General features: G+C 38.0%; 1 protein-coding gene across 1 annotated transcript; it reads left to right on the top strand.

Annotated features, from left to right (window-relative positions):
* The first annotated feature begins 5,288 nt into the window (after positions 1-5,288).
* On the top strand, positions 5,289-16,455 carry LOC135237300 (cAMP-dependent protein kinase inhibitor gamma-like). Its single transcript, XM_064304316.1, has 3 exons — positions 5,289-5,505; positions 14,873-15,069; positions 15,166-16,455. Exons 1-3 carry the CDS (start codon positions 5,501-5,503, stop codon positions 15,249-15,251), a joined length of 288 nt encoding a protein of 95 aa, XP_064160386.1. The 5' UTR covers positions 5,289-5,500; the 3' UTR covers positions 15,252-16,455.
* Position 16,456: the final 1 nt, after the last annotated feature.

The raw sequence follows: 16,456 nt of genomic DNA, 5'->3' as shown, positions 1-16,456 counted from the left end.
ACCGTCAAAAGGTGAAGATAGCACTCCTGGTTGCACGTGCCATTTTCTGTCAAATTGGAATTTATACATTTTAATTGAGAGGAAACTGTGTGATCCTTCTAATCTCATTACTGTCCACCTGTTGGTACAATGCAAGTGTAGCGGACCTCAGCCCATGAAATCCATGGCGAAATTAACGGCGTCATGTGTACGATGATGTCATCAAACCACTTAGCCTACTGTACTGTGCAAGACCATACACAATAACACACACACCGTTTATTTTCTAACCAAAACCATTATAATTAGGAATAGTTAATGCCATCTATAATTACGCACTGTAGGCGAAACAGCTTCTCGTGCTGCAGCCATTCCTGAAAAGATTTATGGCAGTTGAAGTTTAAGACCTTCATTTAAAAAATATATGTATATATAGCCTATATATACATTTTGATTAAATATAAAACGATGTATGTTTATTTTCATGTCAAATATGTAACTATCTTTAATGTGTGCAGATTAGTCCTGAGCTGCACGTGCCATTTTCTGTCAAATTGGAATTTTTAAATTTTAATTGAGAGGAAACTGTGATCCTTCTAACTTCAGTACTGTCTACCTGCCTCCCACCTGCCCTCAAACAGCATGGTGAAGTTACACACACACACAGCATGAGCCCAAAAGGTTAGTGCACAGACAAAACAGGATATATGAAGTTTGAGACAAAAAAAACCCTAGTAACTCACAGATTATCTACAAATCAGCTAGATATTGACATTCTCCTTACATTATCCATTTAGGTAACAATAGATGCACATTAGCCTACATTTCATATTATCTGTGAGACAGTGACAATACCCTTAAAGCAGACCCAAGCAAAGAGCAGCAGAAGTTGGTTCATGTCTCCGCTGCTTGGTCTGAAGCTCCCATGCATCCAAAGTTCCATAATATTCTTGCTGGGTCTCTCCCACGGCAAAGGTACTACTGCAGTACCGGAAGACAGCTCTCACTCCTTGTTAACAGCTTACAGGAGTGTCCACATTTACAAACACCTCTTGTTGAGTTAACATACATTTTCACCCCCTAGATATAAAAGAAACATGAAAATTACCAAAGACATATTACTGCAGACGAAACATTTTAGTCTATACAATACCTTTCAGAAAAATTACTCTGCAAACATTTAAATTAGCTATCATTTACGACTGTCTTCACAATACTGCTTATGCTTAACATTGTGTCAACTTTAAATAACTTTATATGTAACTTTTTTACTTTTATATGGCAATACACAGATAAAAGCAATAAATATGAAACATGTGCTGCAAGTGAACACAGTGCGTTTTCTTAATTAAAATACTTAGACTACTGAACTACAACTAAAGGACTAAGACTGAATAGTGTCTTAAGTGCCAGATACTGTACAGTATAGCATAAGAGTACAGCACAAGAAACAAACTCACAATACTCCTTTGTGTATCCAGAGACAGTGGTTGCTGTGGGGAAGGGGAATATTTTGACAAATATTGGCTGGGGGCAGGGAAGTGGCAGACAGGGGCAGAGGAGGCCCTATTGGAGCATTCTGGCATGAATGCTGATGGGCCAAAGGCTGTTTGCGCACTGCTCCCCCTCTGGGACAGCTTCCTCCTCATGAGGGCAGCAAATTGCTTCTTCTCTTCATTGAGCTGGCGCATGCGAAGAAGCTTTTGTTGTTCCAGTTTCTTTAGTGTCTATGGGGCAGATTGACATGACAAGTTAGAACCCTTTCATAAGGCCAGACTTGACGGTGCTGGCTGTATTCCAGTCGAAGATCTTTATACGTTCTGTAAAGGTTATGCCTAAATCCAATGCAAGTCAGCTGACAAGTACAAAATATTTAGAGGGTTCGGAACATTCACAAGAACAGATATGGGAATTTCTTTAATATGTGTGTGAGTGTGTGTGTGTTACTGTAAATTGCAAGCTGGCACAAAAATGAGCCCTAAAAAGCTTAATGAATCAAGAAATGAATGTTGGAAATCCTGGCATGGACACTAAGTTCTACGTTTGTTGTTCTGGTATCTTTCCAGCACATCAATGTTTTATCATTTGCCTTGGACGGCGCAGGACAAAGGATGCTGAATCAAAGAGCATTCCTCGCCTCTTTGTCATTTCACAATGGCTTGCAGCCACACTGCCTTTGAGAGTAGAGGACAGCTGAATTCCTAAACTGTTCAGTGGGGTTGCTACACACAATTAAACTAGGCATGGCATATGAGAATAATATGAGAGATTGGATTCCTTTGAATCTGTTAAATGTTTGGACTTAAATGCAATTGCCACTTGTTCACTGTATCAGATGGCTATTTTTGACAAAGTTTGAAGATCTGTTGAAGATCGTTTTATTACATTGTATTTATTCATTTTAATGGAAACTTTTACAAACACCATCGATGGGAGACACAGGCCTTGAATCAGTAAGCTTATTAGCATAATTTAACAGCAGTACTTCGTACTTTCTTGAACATTCTTAACATTCAGGAGCTCAACCAAATGAATAATGGTTAATGAATTATGTTTAATTTGTGTTACCAAGACATCCTTCATTCTGCACTTCCTTCTACAGAATTTTCTTTCGCAAAGTAGTTAGTCATTAGGTAATTATTTCCTTGGTTTGCGCACAGTTGGGAACTGAGGGGGATACCGTTTTCCTTTTCTGTCCTATCTCTAGGTGGTAAAACTATTAAAGTTAGTTTATCCTAAATATAGCAACATAGATAATTTTTTTCAGACTTAATAAAACCAGACCAAAATGCAATCCCGTCGTAAATTTGCCATGATTATTTTTTAATGTAAAACCCATAGGCTACCGGGCCAGAACTAGAACGAGATAAGACAAAATAAATAAACAGATAAATAAAGATAGTCTAAAAAAAAAATTAGAATGTAATTTTAATTTGTGTCATTGTAATGTTACGAATAGCTTCATCAAAATAACGTTTTCAATGTTTGATAATCACCAGCCTTACCTTAATCAGTTGCTTCTGTTCCTTAATGAAATTATTATTCACAGTTTGAGATGCAGTCATCAAGTCCGAAGCACACAATGAGTAAATCGGATCATTCCTGTATAACAGTGACAAGGAAATTGCTGGATTTGCATCCATTCCCCACGAGCACCAAAGACAACGACGACGCGAGCGATTTATGCCGCAGGTTAACCTTTGGTTCAGACGGCAGGCGAGAGGCTGCTGTTTGAGAGTGTGCGCACTGCGCAGTGCAAGCTCGCAAACCATTCTCGGTGGGTTTGTTTGTCTTGACCCCCGTTGCTCTCTTCGCGTTGTTAGACTACCCACTGCTGATAATTTGATTGCAATTTATCCGGTCGTGTCCGGTCGTGTTTTAAGTTCGCGACATAATGATATTATACCCAAAGCTACACGTTCTTACATGTTCCGAAAAACAACACCAAAATGACATATTTAGCAACCTTATGTATTGCAGAGGAAAGACCTGACCTCTGATATCATAAAATCCCGCAGATCCATAATCTCGATTTTAACACTTTTAACGTTAAAATAATAATAAAAATATGTGTGTGTAGCGTTATAATACCACTTTATGATGAAAATAAAACTTGAATGTAAATAATTATGCAACAACACTCAAGCAAACACCTTATACATATATATTCCCACGTAATGAGGAAATCATAATAGCATTTATTTTATTTTTTTTGTATTGGAGAGAGAAACCTGTGGCCACACAACCAGAGATTGAAATCTATCCTTACTCAGTAAGTTCAATTTTCCCAAAAATCTCAGTGATTTATGTGTGTGGAATCTTTCCGTGTACAATGGGGCCCACTTTAAATATGGCAAATATAGCTTTTAAATATCCTCCTTTTGTCTCACATAGGACATGCTACTAAGTGAAGTCAATGGGAAACTACTCCGGTTTTCTCAAATATGAATAATGATGTTGCACATTCAACACTAGGTGGCAGACAAGGATGGTGCAAAGCTAAAAAATTGATTTTATTTGGACACGCACATTACACAGTACAACAATTCTCCTCTGAGCAGTGATGACATAAAATGACAATGTAATATCATGTCATTATGTAATGATATCATGGACAATGCTGAAGCAGCGTGATGTCGAAATATGTTTCATCCACACATCGATCAATAATTAAAATGTGCTTTATTTCAGCAAGTAACTTGGACAAGGTTTCAGGTCTGATGTACATGTTTGTTTAAAATGTCTCCTTTTTGCTGGCTCCTTCGCTCCTCACTGATGGCTAACCACAAGCTAGCGAGTTGTGGAAGAGCTATGTTGACAGAGAAAGGTCTTTTCCCGCTTCCTTCTCTTGCTGATAGAGTTGTTACCCACGCAAGCTCGTGATCAGTTGGCGGGTTGGGAGGAGCCACATTTTTGCTTCACAAAGACATTACAGTGAAGAAGTTCTTAACAGCCACCGCAGAATAGAGGGCCTCATTGACTGTTCAATTTTCCTGTGCTGTAAGAGGATTTCTTTAGGAGCAGTCATGCGGAAATCAAACCAGTAGTCTGATTGAGCATTTATAAATGTATTCAAGTTTGCAAAAATAGCCTGTTTTTACCCATTTTTCGATGGCTATTTTTGGGATTGTATACAGCTGAATTAAAGCAACTGCAAGTGGCATATAGGGTGTCACACATAAATAATTGATTTTGTTTGGTGTATAGTCTTATGCAATGTATATCACGCTGGTTAAATATTTCCACTAGATAACATAATTATAACATAAGATATCATTGAATGTTATATATTTATTAGCTGGAGTACGACTTCCTGTCCATTCCACATGTCAACATGGACATTGAAGGCACAGGAATATGTGTGTGATTTACCTTTTGGATGACTTCAGCCGGACATCTTGTGAATGTTCTGATTGTGATGGAAAACATGACAAAGTTCCTCTATAGGTTCTCTGTTGAGAAACTCATCAACATCATGTGATAACACAGTTTATTTTATGTCATTTTGCTTTAGTTAACAACAAAAGTCAGTGTTTGCGCTCAACAGCAACATTTGCGATTTTGGACCAGGTGCCGTGCTTGCATCCCTAACAAGAAGAAATAATGGAACATTTTGTACCAAATATAGCAACAAATATACTGATTATAAAACATATGAAAAAATAAAAAGTTTTCCAAACTATGTTTTTTCATGTTTATGCTTCTTGCCCGGGACTGTGTTTTTTTTTCCTTTCTGTGACTTGGAGCACAGCACGTGACATCACACCCACATCCTTTAAGATCGAGACAGGCCTGACCCAGCTTTGTGAGATCTGGGATCTGCTGGACTGTTGTGCAGAGAGAGAGAGAGAGAGAGAGAGCTAAGGAAGATGAAAAAAGCATAGAGACGGGCAGATTCTCTTTCTCTAGATTCAAAACCGGGACTGAATTGCGTCTGTTATCGGTGTGGATACCTTACCATTCAGAAGATCATTTTTTGGACGGTGGTTTGGCTCAAATTTTTTTTCATTTTTTCAAATGAATGCGGTGAGTGAAAATAAACATTCTGACAGCCTAATTTTAGTACCATTTATTGAGTGGGAGCGGTATGAGTGGCATACAAGGGTGCTGAGATTCTTCAAGAATTCTTAAGTTCTTCAATCTGAAAAGCTGTCCATGGTGTGACCCACATTTCTGTGGTGTTTTATGAACTGTAGAAGGGGAGTAACTTCTGAAAAGAAACAAAGCTATGGGCCATTGAAATAATGTAGCTTGGTGTATCTGTATTAACCTTTCTGATACAGCTGTATGGGAAGAGTTAAATCCATACGTATACATTTATTATAAGGTTTTTCTGCCTGTAGGTAGTATTATCTTGTTCCTAGATTGAATGCTATTGAGGGCCTTGGCTTTTCTTCAGCAACGTATGGATTTTGGCTTCTTTATCAAACATATTACATCACTTTAGTTTGGAATTTTGACATCATCTTGACAACTCTGGTGTGTTGTCTCCAGCAGTTAAACACAGTGTGCTCTGGCAAGTTATGGTTTGTGTGCATGCTATCTCTGCCAAGAGATGCAGCATATCACCTGTTGCATAGGATGGATTTGCACTTCACTGGTGTGTGAGTTGCTGTATTTCACTGTGGATGTCTGGGATGTAGGGAGTTGGGCCTCCCTGATTAATCTCAGTTGGCAGTGATGCTGAATTTTTTAGGATTCTCCATCATTGGATGTTGTACACTGTTATACACTATTTCAAAGTCAGGAGTGCAAGAGACAGGGCCACCCATTTAACACCAAAACTTTTTTCTTGATCTTGTTTATTTTGTTGTTCTCATGGCTTGTGGATCTGTTGAACACGGCAGGCTAGTCACCTCATAATTCAGCTAACATCTTTCCGGGTAAATACACTGCTACTAAACACGCTGTTGAGCACCCTCTATATGCCCGTGGCCTTAACAATTTGAAGTGGAAGTCTAATTTAACACCCTTTATGGAGGCTATTTCCTCTGTAGCCACGTCAGCAAAGTGTACTTTCAGTTAGTCCTGACCGTTTCAGGACAATAACTCAATTCTTTCAGTAACTGGACCCATTTTTCCTGTGAGACTGGGAGGGGTGAGGAGAGCTCCTCCTCCTCCTCCTCCTCCTCCTCCTACTCCTCTTCAGCCACCATCAGAGCTGCCTTTGGCCTCAAAAAACCTGGCTGGCTCAAAACCTGAGGTTGATCAGAGGTGTAAAGTAAAAGTTCTGCCTTGTGTTTCTTCTACGCATGAACTACCTCATGGCTGAAGAATAGTGCTAATTAGCAAATCCAGGTGGGGAGGACTTGTATTTTCTCAACCTGGATTTTTCCACCTCTGAGGTTGATTGCTAATCAGTGCAGGGGGAGAGACTTATATGGATGAATACTGTGTGCGGGGGATTATGGGTTTTCAGTCTTCCAGCTCTTCTTTGTATGACCAGGATTGTGATGTCTGTTGTTTTCAGACTAATAAGGGGAGTAACCATTGAAAACAAGCCACGGGCCATTAACTTCCTTTTTTGTCTCCTTGACACCCAGCATGTGCCCCTTTTAACTTTTTCTCTAGTTAAAACATGCGGCTTACTTTGAGTTAAGTCAGTTTTGGGCAACCTGAGAAGAAGTTTGTAACAGTTAGTTGGATGTGGGTGAGTCCTGCATCTAGGACTGGTGTTCTATATTTAATTTCAATTGATGTTCAATAAACATATTTCAATTAATCCTCACCCTGCTGACACTCTGTTAAAGTAGAGTCCTGCACTGGATTGTGAAAAGACTGTTATTTAACTTCTCTAACTACTAAATCCAGCACTGCTTTGTTGCTGATAATTTCTCTCTTTTTTTGACAATCCTTTTCCAATCATTTCCACCTTGTTATTTGTGCTCGTATTTCCGTCATGAAAATAATGTCTGCGAGATTTCTGCCTGTGTGTCCTTGTTATATATTATATCACTGACTAAGCCAGTTAAGACCATGAAAATCTATTGGAGAGAGCAATAATACAAAGACAAGCCCTGTTGATTTATATCCATAGTTTACTTGACAGCTATACAACTTATTCCATCTACTGCATATACTTGTGTAATCTCACTGTGGATTCCCATATGAGATTAAAAAGTTTAAAAAGCTTTGTTTATTCCCAAGCACACGCCCTTGTCCAAGACAACAAACATATTATTGTGCCTGGGCAACAATGTGTGGGCAACAAATAATAACCTACCCACATAACTGACTGGCCTATGTGTAGATATTTCATTGATCTAATATTTTACCTTAAGTTAAAATATTAGATCAAGGCCAACTGGGCCTACTTAGCATATTATACATGCCACAGAGCATGATAGTATTTTAATTGATTAACTGTATCATGCAGTACACCTGTATGGAAGCATCCAAATTTGTTATGGTTCTCCACTCATTTAGGTTTTTCCTTTAATTTGTCACATGCCTGTATGTCCTGTCTACTGTATGGACATCTTTTCTCTAAGTTTGATAAAGATCTGTGTGCCAATTTCAAAAATACGAGTTGATGAAATGATACACTTGAGGGACTAAGACGCTCTTTTGAACACAAATTTTGGCTTAAAGATAATAAAACTTGGTGCCATTAGTGGCATGGTTCTTCAGTGCAGGGCTATCTAACCCTGTTCCTGGAGATCTATCCTCCTGTTGGTTTTCATTTCAACCATAACTTTGTGCACCTGTTTCTACTAATTTGCAGCTCAATGAGATCTCTAGTGTAGATCAGGGCTGCCCAGCCCTGTTCCTGGAGAATTACTGTCTAGTGGGTGTTCATTAGAACACTAATTTAGCACACCCGATACTACTAACTAGCAGATCCACAAGATCTCTAGTTGTCAAATGAGATGTGAGTTAAAACCTACAGGATTGTAGATCTCGAGGAATAGGGTTGGGCAACCCTACTTTATACTAACCAGGCCTGTTACATTCCTCAGATGTTCCATTTTTCTTATCTACAGCAGGCTCTGGTACATAAAAGACTAATAAAACTGCTGCATAGAATTTTATTTAATAGCCTTGATAACTAATAACAGGAAACATTGCTCAAGGTCCTGCTGACATACATATGCAAATACTCGCACACAGACAGACACACACACACACGTGCGCAAGCCCAAAAATACACACATATTTTATATCTACATTCTAGGCAGTCACCTGTTTCCTGCTGAGTTTCACTGTTGTTTGAGAGAACAGAAACAGACATGGACTGTGTTTCATCTAAGCAGCACAACCCCTGGCGGTCGTTACGCTGAACAGTTACAGTGTCTGAGCCTTACAGACATTGTGAGAAATGCTATTATGTTATTTGTTAAATGCATGTCATGGAACGTTCACAGTGCACAATGGGATGCATTGTGCAACGGATACCAAGGAACATAGTTTATACACAAACAGAGTTCAGTCAAAATTATTGTGTATCACAAAGTTAATGAGTTTGTTGAAAATTACTTTGCTATTTACATGCAATCCTCATATTGACAGTTGTCAGTTAGCTTGTGTAGTTCAAAATGGGTTGGTCTGAAAAAAGCTTGAACAGGCCTGGGCTATGGCTTGTTCTCTTCTTTAGCTTTCTTCTTCTCAAGTTCTTCTCAACCACACTTTCCTGACACCTTACACTTGGTATTGCACAGAAGAACAAATGCAATTCCTCTACTTTGGATCTATTTAAAATGAAGATCACTGATTTCACTGAAAACATGTATTCTAAGCTTTGAAACCAATGAAACCAATCCTATGAATATGTTATGCCTTAAACATTTGCTTTTATCCTAGACATTCTTCTCTGTGAATTTATAACCACCTTACTGCAGCACTTCCTTATTAGCAGTTACAGCTTGCACAAAGATTACCATCAACAATGGACATGTTTACTTATTTACTTACTTGACTTACTTATTCGTTCAGTGGAAATAGAAGAAACGGGTGCCAATGCTGCTGAAGGTTATGCAATACTAAAGAATTTAAAGAATGAGACCCACAGAAGCCCCATGCCACAGAGAAATATTTTATTTTCCATTGGGTCTGGCTATCATCTTCTACCATAACACTATAAGCGCACTCTCTTGCTGCTAGAGAGAGCTTCTTGTACAATGCCTTCATTACGATTATGCATATTTGATAATCATGAATCATAATTATTATTAGGGTATTTCATCTATGGAGGTATTTTTGTAGCAAAAGACACAAATATGTAAATAGTCTCACAAATCTGTAAGTGGGGTTTCAAACTATGTAAACTGTTTCAGAAATATGAAAGCGATTTCACAAATATGTAAATGGTTTCACAAATATGTAGAATGGATTCACAAATATGTAGATTGGGTTCACAAATATGTAAAATGCAAGTCGCAAATATAATGATAATAATAATAATATACTTTGTCCTTTTAAAATCATTTTTGACATGCTGGCATTCAGTACTATATTAACATGAGAACAGGGAGATTTCTCATGTTGTCTTTGTTGTTGTTGTTATTATTATTATTATTATTATTATTATTATTATTATTATTATTAATAGCAACAACTACAACAACTGCATGATTGCTCTCTGTCAGTTCTCAAGCTACAGACGGATGGAAAAAGCCATGTGCATATTATGTGGTACTGAGAAAACATGTAGGGTTCACATGGCACTTGTATTATGAAGATGGATGCTTCTTCCATTATAAACCCAGTGTAAACATAAACATGAATTAGGAAAATAAATCCTCTTGTTCTGCAGCAGTGTGTTCCCAATGGGGCTTTTGGAATGCGGAGATGAGAGAGTGCGTAGGGATATTGTACACAGGCAGTGATTAAGGGAAGGAAAATACTGGAGCTTAGTTTGCACCACCAGTCAAATTGCATCATAGGGCCCTATAATGGTGACAACGCACGCCGAATTGCACCTGGGCAAAGGTGAAATAGGTAGTTCTGTCTCTCAAAAAAAAAATTGAATATTTTTTGCTTGCTGCAGTTTTGTGGCCTGCAGCAAACCCATCTGCATGTGATGTGATGGGTGGCACAATAAGGGATGTGTCAATGGAAATATTTAGCAATGTGGAAGCCTGGTGTTGACAAATGCATTTGTGTTTAAAATTAAATCAAATTATTAAAATAAAACAAAATAATCAAATTAAAATAAATAGAATACGTAAAATAAAAATAAAATAATGAAAATTAAAAGTATTGAAATAAAATATAATTTAATAAAATAATTTAAATTAAATTGTTTGTTGGTTTTCTACAAAACTACAAAAAGTCTAGTAAAGTCTATATTCAAAAAACAAAATCTGAGAATCAGTGAACAATTTTGAAGAAAATCCTCTTTCCCAGGATTTTTTGTTTATGACTTGTGGAAGTTGATTGTCATTTTCATCAAAGGGAGGATGTACTTATGCTATGTAAAACAAGTAAAGTTAATGCTCCAAGATGTAAAGTCCATCAAATTTTATATATCACAAGTGTTTGGGCCTAGCATCCACAGGAATGTGGCAAAAAAGTTTGGCAATTAAATGTTTTGAGTGAATCTTATTTCTGGTGTGCTTAGTTTTATTTTTCCCATCCTGATAATATAATTAAAATCTGAAGGGGTTAAACCAATTCAGACCAAGTTTTAAATGAAACACTGGCACATTGTGCCATTTTGGTGGCTTCATGAATGTGCCTCACATATGAATGTATGAACACAAATGCGAGAATTAAAAAATCAATTTGACTATTTGAAATGTAAGCTGTGTTAAGTTATGCAGTCCAATACTGACTCTTTAGGCAATGCATCTGTACGGAGTTAAGAGTGTCCTTCTGACCATGATGAAATTAGCAGTTGGAGTTGCATTGACACACTGTTTCTAAAGGAGAAGAAATAGGGCGATCCAAGTGGCAATAGTAAAACCAAACCTCCATCATAGATTAACCAAAAGTTGTGCAAACGTATAGAACCAGCCCCTTTTACAACTGCGCCACGTTGTGCTCATGCCTGGAGTCACGAAAAAGACAGAAAATGAGTTGGACGCACACTAATTCAGTAGTGCCTTGGGTTACCACTAGTGTTTCGACAATTGCGCCTTGAGTGCGAAAACAGGGCCCATAGACTCACAGGCAGTTTGGACATGTATTTAATATGTTAATTAAATATTTAATTATAGTTAAACTTCATAATGTTTCTACATTCAAGCTACTTCATTCATTAAAGTTTGCAGTAAAATTACACAGCAAGTTCCAAAACAAATCCCCAAACTCAAACCATTTGTTGATGTACTGTGCCTCTGCCTAAATTGAACTCCATAAGTCTTTACTGAAGTCTTGATTATGAGGAAGACATCATTCATTTCAAAACATTAGTCTTGTGTGCCTTTGTGTTTATTTGGAGAGCTTCGGTTTGCACTGGTCCAAAGTCGGGGAGGAGAGGGAGAGGGAGGTTGGGTATTTGAGGCAATCTGACCTGATTTCAATATACAGTAATTTTTATTTTTAAGATGTCCAGATTAGGACAGAAAATAATTGTCTATCTTAAGTAGGATAACGTTTAAACCAGCAGCAGATGACATCAAATGCGACTACTCTGTTGAGCTCATTACGGCTGCAGTTGGAGGAGGAGAGAGGAGGCACTGATCAGTGTAGCCGAGATTGTATCTTTATTCTCTCTCTCTCTCTCTCTGTGATTTTTTTTCAGCTTCACATTGAGTTGTTTTTGAACTGAATGTTGGTAAGTTTAAATGCTTTGTTGCTGGTGTGCTTCTGTGAATTGTATGAAAAACATGACTAGATAATGTGCAGTGATCACAAGCAGTAAAGAAAATATTTGATTTCTCATTATAAGCCTATCTATACCGTCACAGGGTATGAGCTCATGCAGCATGACTAGACAGGAAAAGGTTTTCTTTTTTCTTTTTTTTTTCTAAATTATCTCTGAAAACAGAGCTCCCGAGGAAACATTGTTGGTAACATTTTACAATAAGTTCACATGAATTTCCATTAACTTCTGTAGTTGTTAACTACTAACTGCTGAAAAGTTCATCTGTACAGCCTTAGTAATGTATTTGTACATCATTAATGCATGTTAACAAATACATTAGTTAATGCCAGTTCATATTGGGATTAAAACAACAGTTTATGTATTTGTTAATGGTTAAACTAATTATGCCAATTCATGTGACCTTATTGTAAAATGTTATCACATTGTGTGTATGTACTGTTCATTTTACTCATCCTTAGTCCTTCACTCTCAGTTTAAACCTGATTAGGATTGAAAGAAATGCATTTAAAGGGAAAACAAAACAAAACATGGAAGGCACTATAATTTATGTGCCACTAAGTCTCTACTTCATGGATTTAAGTCCATTTGTATAGACTAGTGTCATGTGCAACTAACAGTGCCAACAATATTTGTAAGTAATGAATAAAAGTGCTAACTCAGTATTCAAAGAAGTGCTGCAATACAGACCAAATATATAATACATTCTCAGGTAAATGGAGACCCAGGGATGGATATGGTCTGACTGGCTTTAGGGTCTTTCTCTGTGCGATTAAAATGCCCTAATTTGAAGAGAGGCAACTCTGCACTCTCCTTTGTAAGAGAAATCTGCTTGTCGTGCTTTATGAAGATAGATAGTAGACCCATTAAACTGTGTACACAGGAACATTCCTTGTGACAATTAATGGACTCTTTACCTTTAACACTGAAATGGAACAGTGCTGTGACAAATTTATGGAGGTGTCATTTATTTAGTGTCTTGAATTATAAACAATGGCAAAGAAAGCTTTAAAGACGACTAGTTGTAGCATGCTTTGCCCTTCTAATAAAGTTGCTTTATGCACTGTCACTGTGCTCCTAATAAAGTTGTAGTACACTTTCATGCTATATAGAGATTGTATGAGCATGTCTTTACTTCTTAGATTATCTTTGCTTTCACGGTTATACAGGGTCTGCTTGCACGTGTGATAAATCACAGGACTGTTTTCAGTTCCTACAATTCGGTTGTGATAGAGTCTTGCACCTAGTATGTGTGTCAGTTCATTCAGCATTCTGGATTCATGCTGAATTGATATTGGCTTTCTGAAATGGATACTTCTCATTGCTACAATCAATAAGAACTTGAAATAGCCAATCTCCTGCTGCAGAATATTTTGAAGGAACATCAGAAATTCAAGGCGCGGTTCATTGTGAATAGGCATCCCAGTAAGATGAAGCAGCCATACTTTGTTCTAATTAACTTTTGCTCTTTGCCATTCTGTGGTGCAGCAGTATGTCCGTACCATCTGGTCTGTGGGGATGTAGATTGAAACAGTAAAACAGGAAGATCTTATTAATCAATGCTGGATTTTTCTACACCGTTTAAATATGGCTGGCCTGTCAACTAGACAAAGGCAGTGGTTTTTATTTTTTTTAATTTTTATATCAGTAAACAAACCAGCCAGTGTTAATAATCCAGTTCAGGGTGATGATAAACAGGGGTCAATGAAAATATATATTTCTTTTAATTTAGAAAAAAATTAAATATATCAGATTGAATAAAAGCTTCTAATTATTTCGTAATATAGCTGCAGTTTTAAAAAACGACGATTGTTGAGCAGGACTGGGAAAAACTGAGAAGTATACATTTTCTTTGCCCTGTGGCACTTTATTTGCATACAAATAGAAGCCAGTCTGAAAGAGCTGAAGACACATTGGGGAATGTGAAATGAGTGTTTGGGAACTAGGTCTGGAGGGTCATTGTGTCACTGGGAAAAGAACAGCTGCCAACTTTCTTGTTTAGTAGGAAAACAAAACATTCCATCATGTTTCTGATTTCTCTGCACAGGGGACTGATGCTGTATTGCAAGGGAGGCGAACAGCTCACAGTAACATTTAGAAGTATAAAAAGATAAATGCAGTCTCAAACTTCAAATTATCAGCTACTGGTCACGTGGCCCTGAATATAACAATAAATAGGCAGTGTAGTGGGGTTCCTTTTGCTAACAATACCAAATGTTGTTTTGTGTTGGTTTACACTTATTAAAGGTGTGGTATGTAAGTTTGTTTTAGAACACTTTTGTTCATATTTGGTTAAATTTCCTTCACATCATGACAGATTAATTAATTAAAAGCTCTAAGAAAGAAAAAAAAACACGATCACCGACTGCCCCAGGTTCTGAAAACAGACACTCCAAATTTCATCATGTCAAGGAGGCTTCCCTATCTGCCTGTCAGTCCTGTTGCGCATTCACAGTGCTGCCAAAGCAGCCTTAACCACAGCAGTGCAGTATAACAGTATATTTAAAGCTTTACTTGTATGACCACCCAGACGGTTTCTGGAATACGGAGAAAGGTAGCAAGGCTTATCCAGCTAAGCAGGGTCCCCTTGCACATCTCTCTCTCTCTTACCCTGTTTGTCCTCACCAGGTGCAATGACAGCTTCAGGCCAGGTGAGATGATGGAGGTGGAGCCTGTGCCCTTGGATTTCTCATCCTGTGATCGGACTGGTCGCAGGAATGCAGTGCCTGACATCAAAGGTGATGGAAACGTTGGCAGCACTAGCGAATTCAGCAAAGACACAGCTCAGATGGACACACAAGCAGCAGGTGGAAACACATGTACAGGTATTTACACACTTTTAAGACAGTGTAGCTCCTTACCTCTGAATTTAGACATGTTGCCGACTGAAACTGATGCGTGTGTGTGTGCTTGTCTTTCAGAGGAAGAGAGCTCAACGGTGTCTCACACTCCAGAGGGTCATGGTTCTGGGAGTGTGGAAGCCAGTATAGGTGTGGACCCTTCTTAAAATGTGCGCCCCTGAAGGAAGCACGGAAAGAGCCAGCTTCTGCTCCATATCACTGTTCACTGCCTTGCAGAGAACTCAATGCAGAACTTTAATGAAAATGTAACATTTGCTAATGTTGTTCCTAACCTTTTATGGTACCAGATATCAAGCTTTATTTATTTTTATAACCAAGAAATCAAAACCTTGTTTAAAGAAACTGTCATGGTTTTGTAACTTAAGGGGTCCCTCGGGAACAAGTGTGAAAACCCCTGGACTACAGTGTGATTTAAAAGTATGCCAAAATGACAACAAGATATGTATTACAGAAAACCGGTTACCCAGTTATTAAAGTGGTGTATATAATATATAACAAGGCTTCTTAACGGTACTACTTATAAATTTGATTCCTCCAAGATAGTAGAGCGACAGCTCCAAAATAATGTGATCAGATGGCACCACTCCAACTGAGTGGTGTTTCGGCTACATTTTCAATTGGGAGAAAAGAACTACAAATGCCATGCTCGTACAGGCCATACTGTAAAGCATATTTAGCTATATTCATATACTAAACCCCAACAGGACAGCAGCAGCCTTGATCTGGCACAGGGACCAGAGCTGGAAAGTCCAGGCGGCAGAAAGTAAAAGTACTGCCATGTGTTTCTTCCACCCATGAAATCAGCCGGCTGATTTGACTAGTTAGTTCCCTTCTGGCTGAAGGATTGTGCTAATTAGCAATTCCAGGTGATTGGAACAAAATACCGGGAAGAACTTTTCCTTTTTGAATCTGGATTTTCCCAGGGAAAATTGTATTTAGCATGATGGCTAATTCTAGTTGGGAGAGTGGCTGAGCACTCTCCCTGACAAATGAATGAATGAATAATTAAAATGTTGATCTGAAAAGTGTGCCATGGCTGTACAAGGGCACACAAAAAGGGGAACATATACAAGAGCACAAAGGGCTATGTTAGCTATGCATTCAAAGTAAGGATGTGTCCTTTCTTCTATATTTATACACCTATGTATTGGGCTCCCAGCATATTTAGCTTGGAGGCCAAACTATACAGAAATTCTGTTTGCCTCTGATTTTCAAAGTTTTCTCTACGTGGTTTGGTGAAGTAAAGAAAATTGATCACTTTGGGTCTCTGCATACTTGTATAACACATGTATATCTGTTATCCCTCCACTAATGATGACCAAGGTAATTAAAAATGGGTTCCTATCCTCAT

Source organism: Anguilla rostrata, chromosome 13 (genome assembly GCF_018555375.3).
Source record: "Anguilla rostrata isolate EN2019 chromosome 13, ASM1855537v3, whole genome shotgun sequence".
Lineage (NCBI taxonomy): Eukaryota > Metazoa > Chordata > Actinopteri > Anguilliformes > Anguillidae > Anguilla > Anguilla rostrata.
The sequence above is the reverse complement of the archived record's forward strand: the minus strand, read 5'-3'. Positions and strand labels throughout refer to the sequence as shown.

Excerpts from the sequence above, each read along its gene's own strand:
- LOC135237300 (XM_064304316.1), top strand. Across the intron at positions 15,070-15,165 it reads AGGTGGAAACACATGTACAG|AGGAAGAGAGCTCAACGGTG; the intron begins GTATTTACACAC and ends CTTGTCTTTCAG.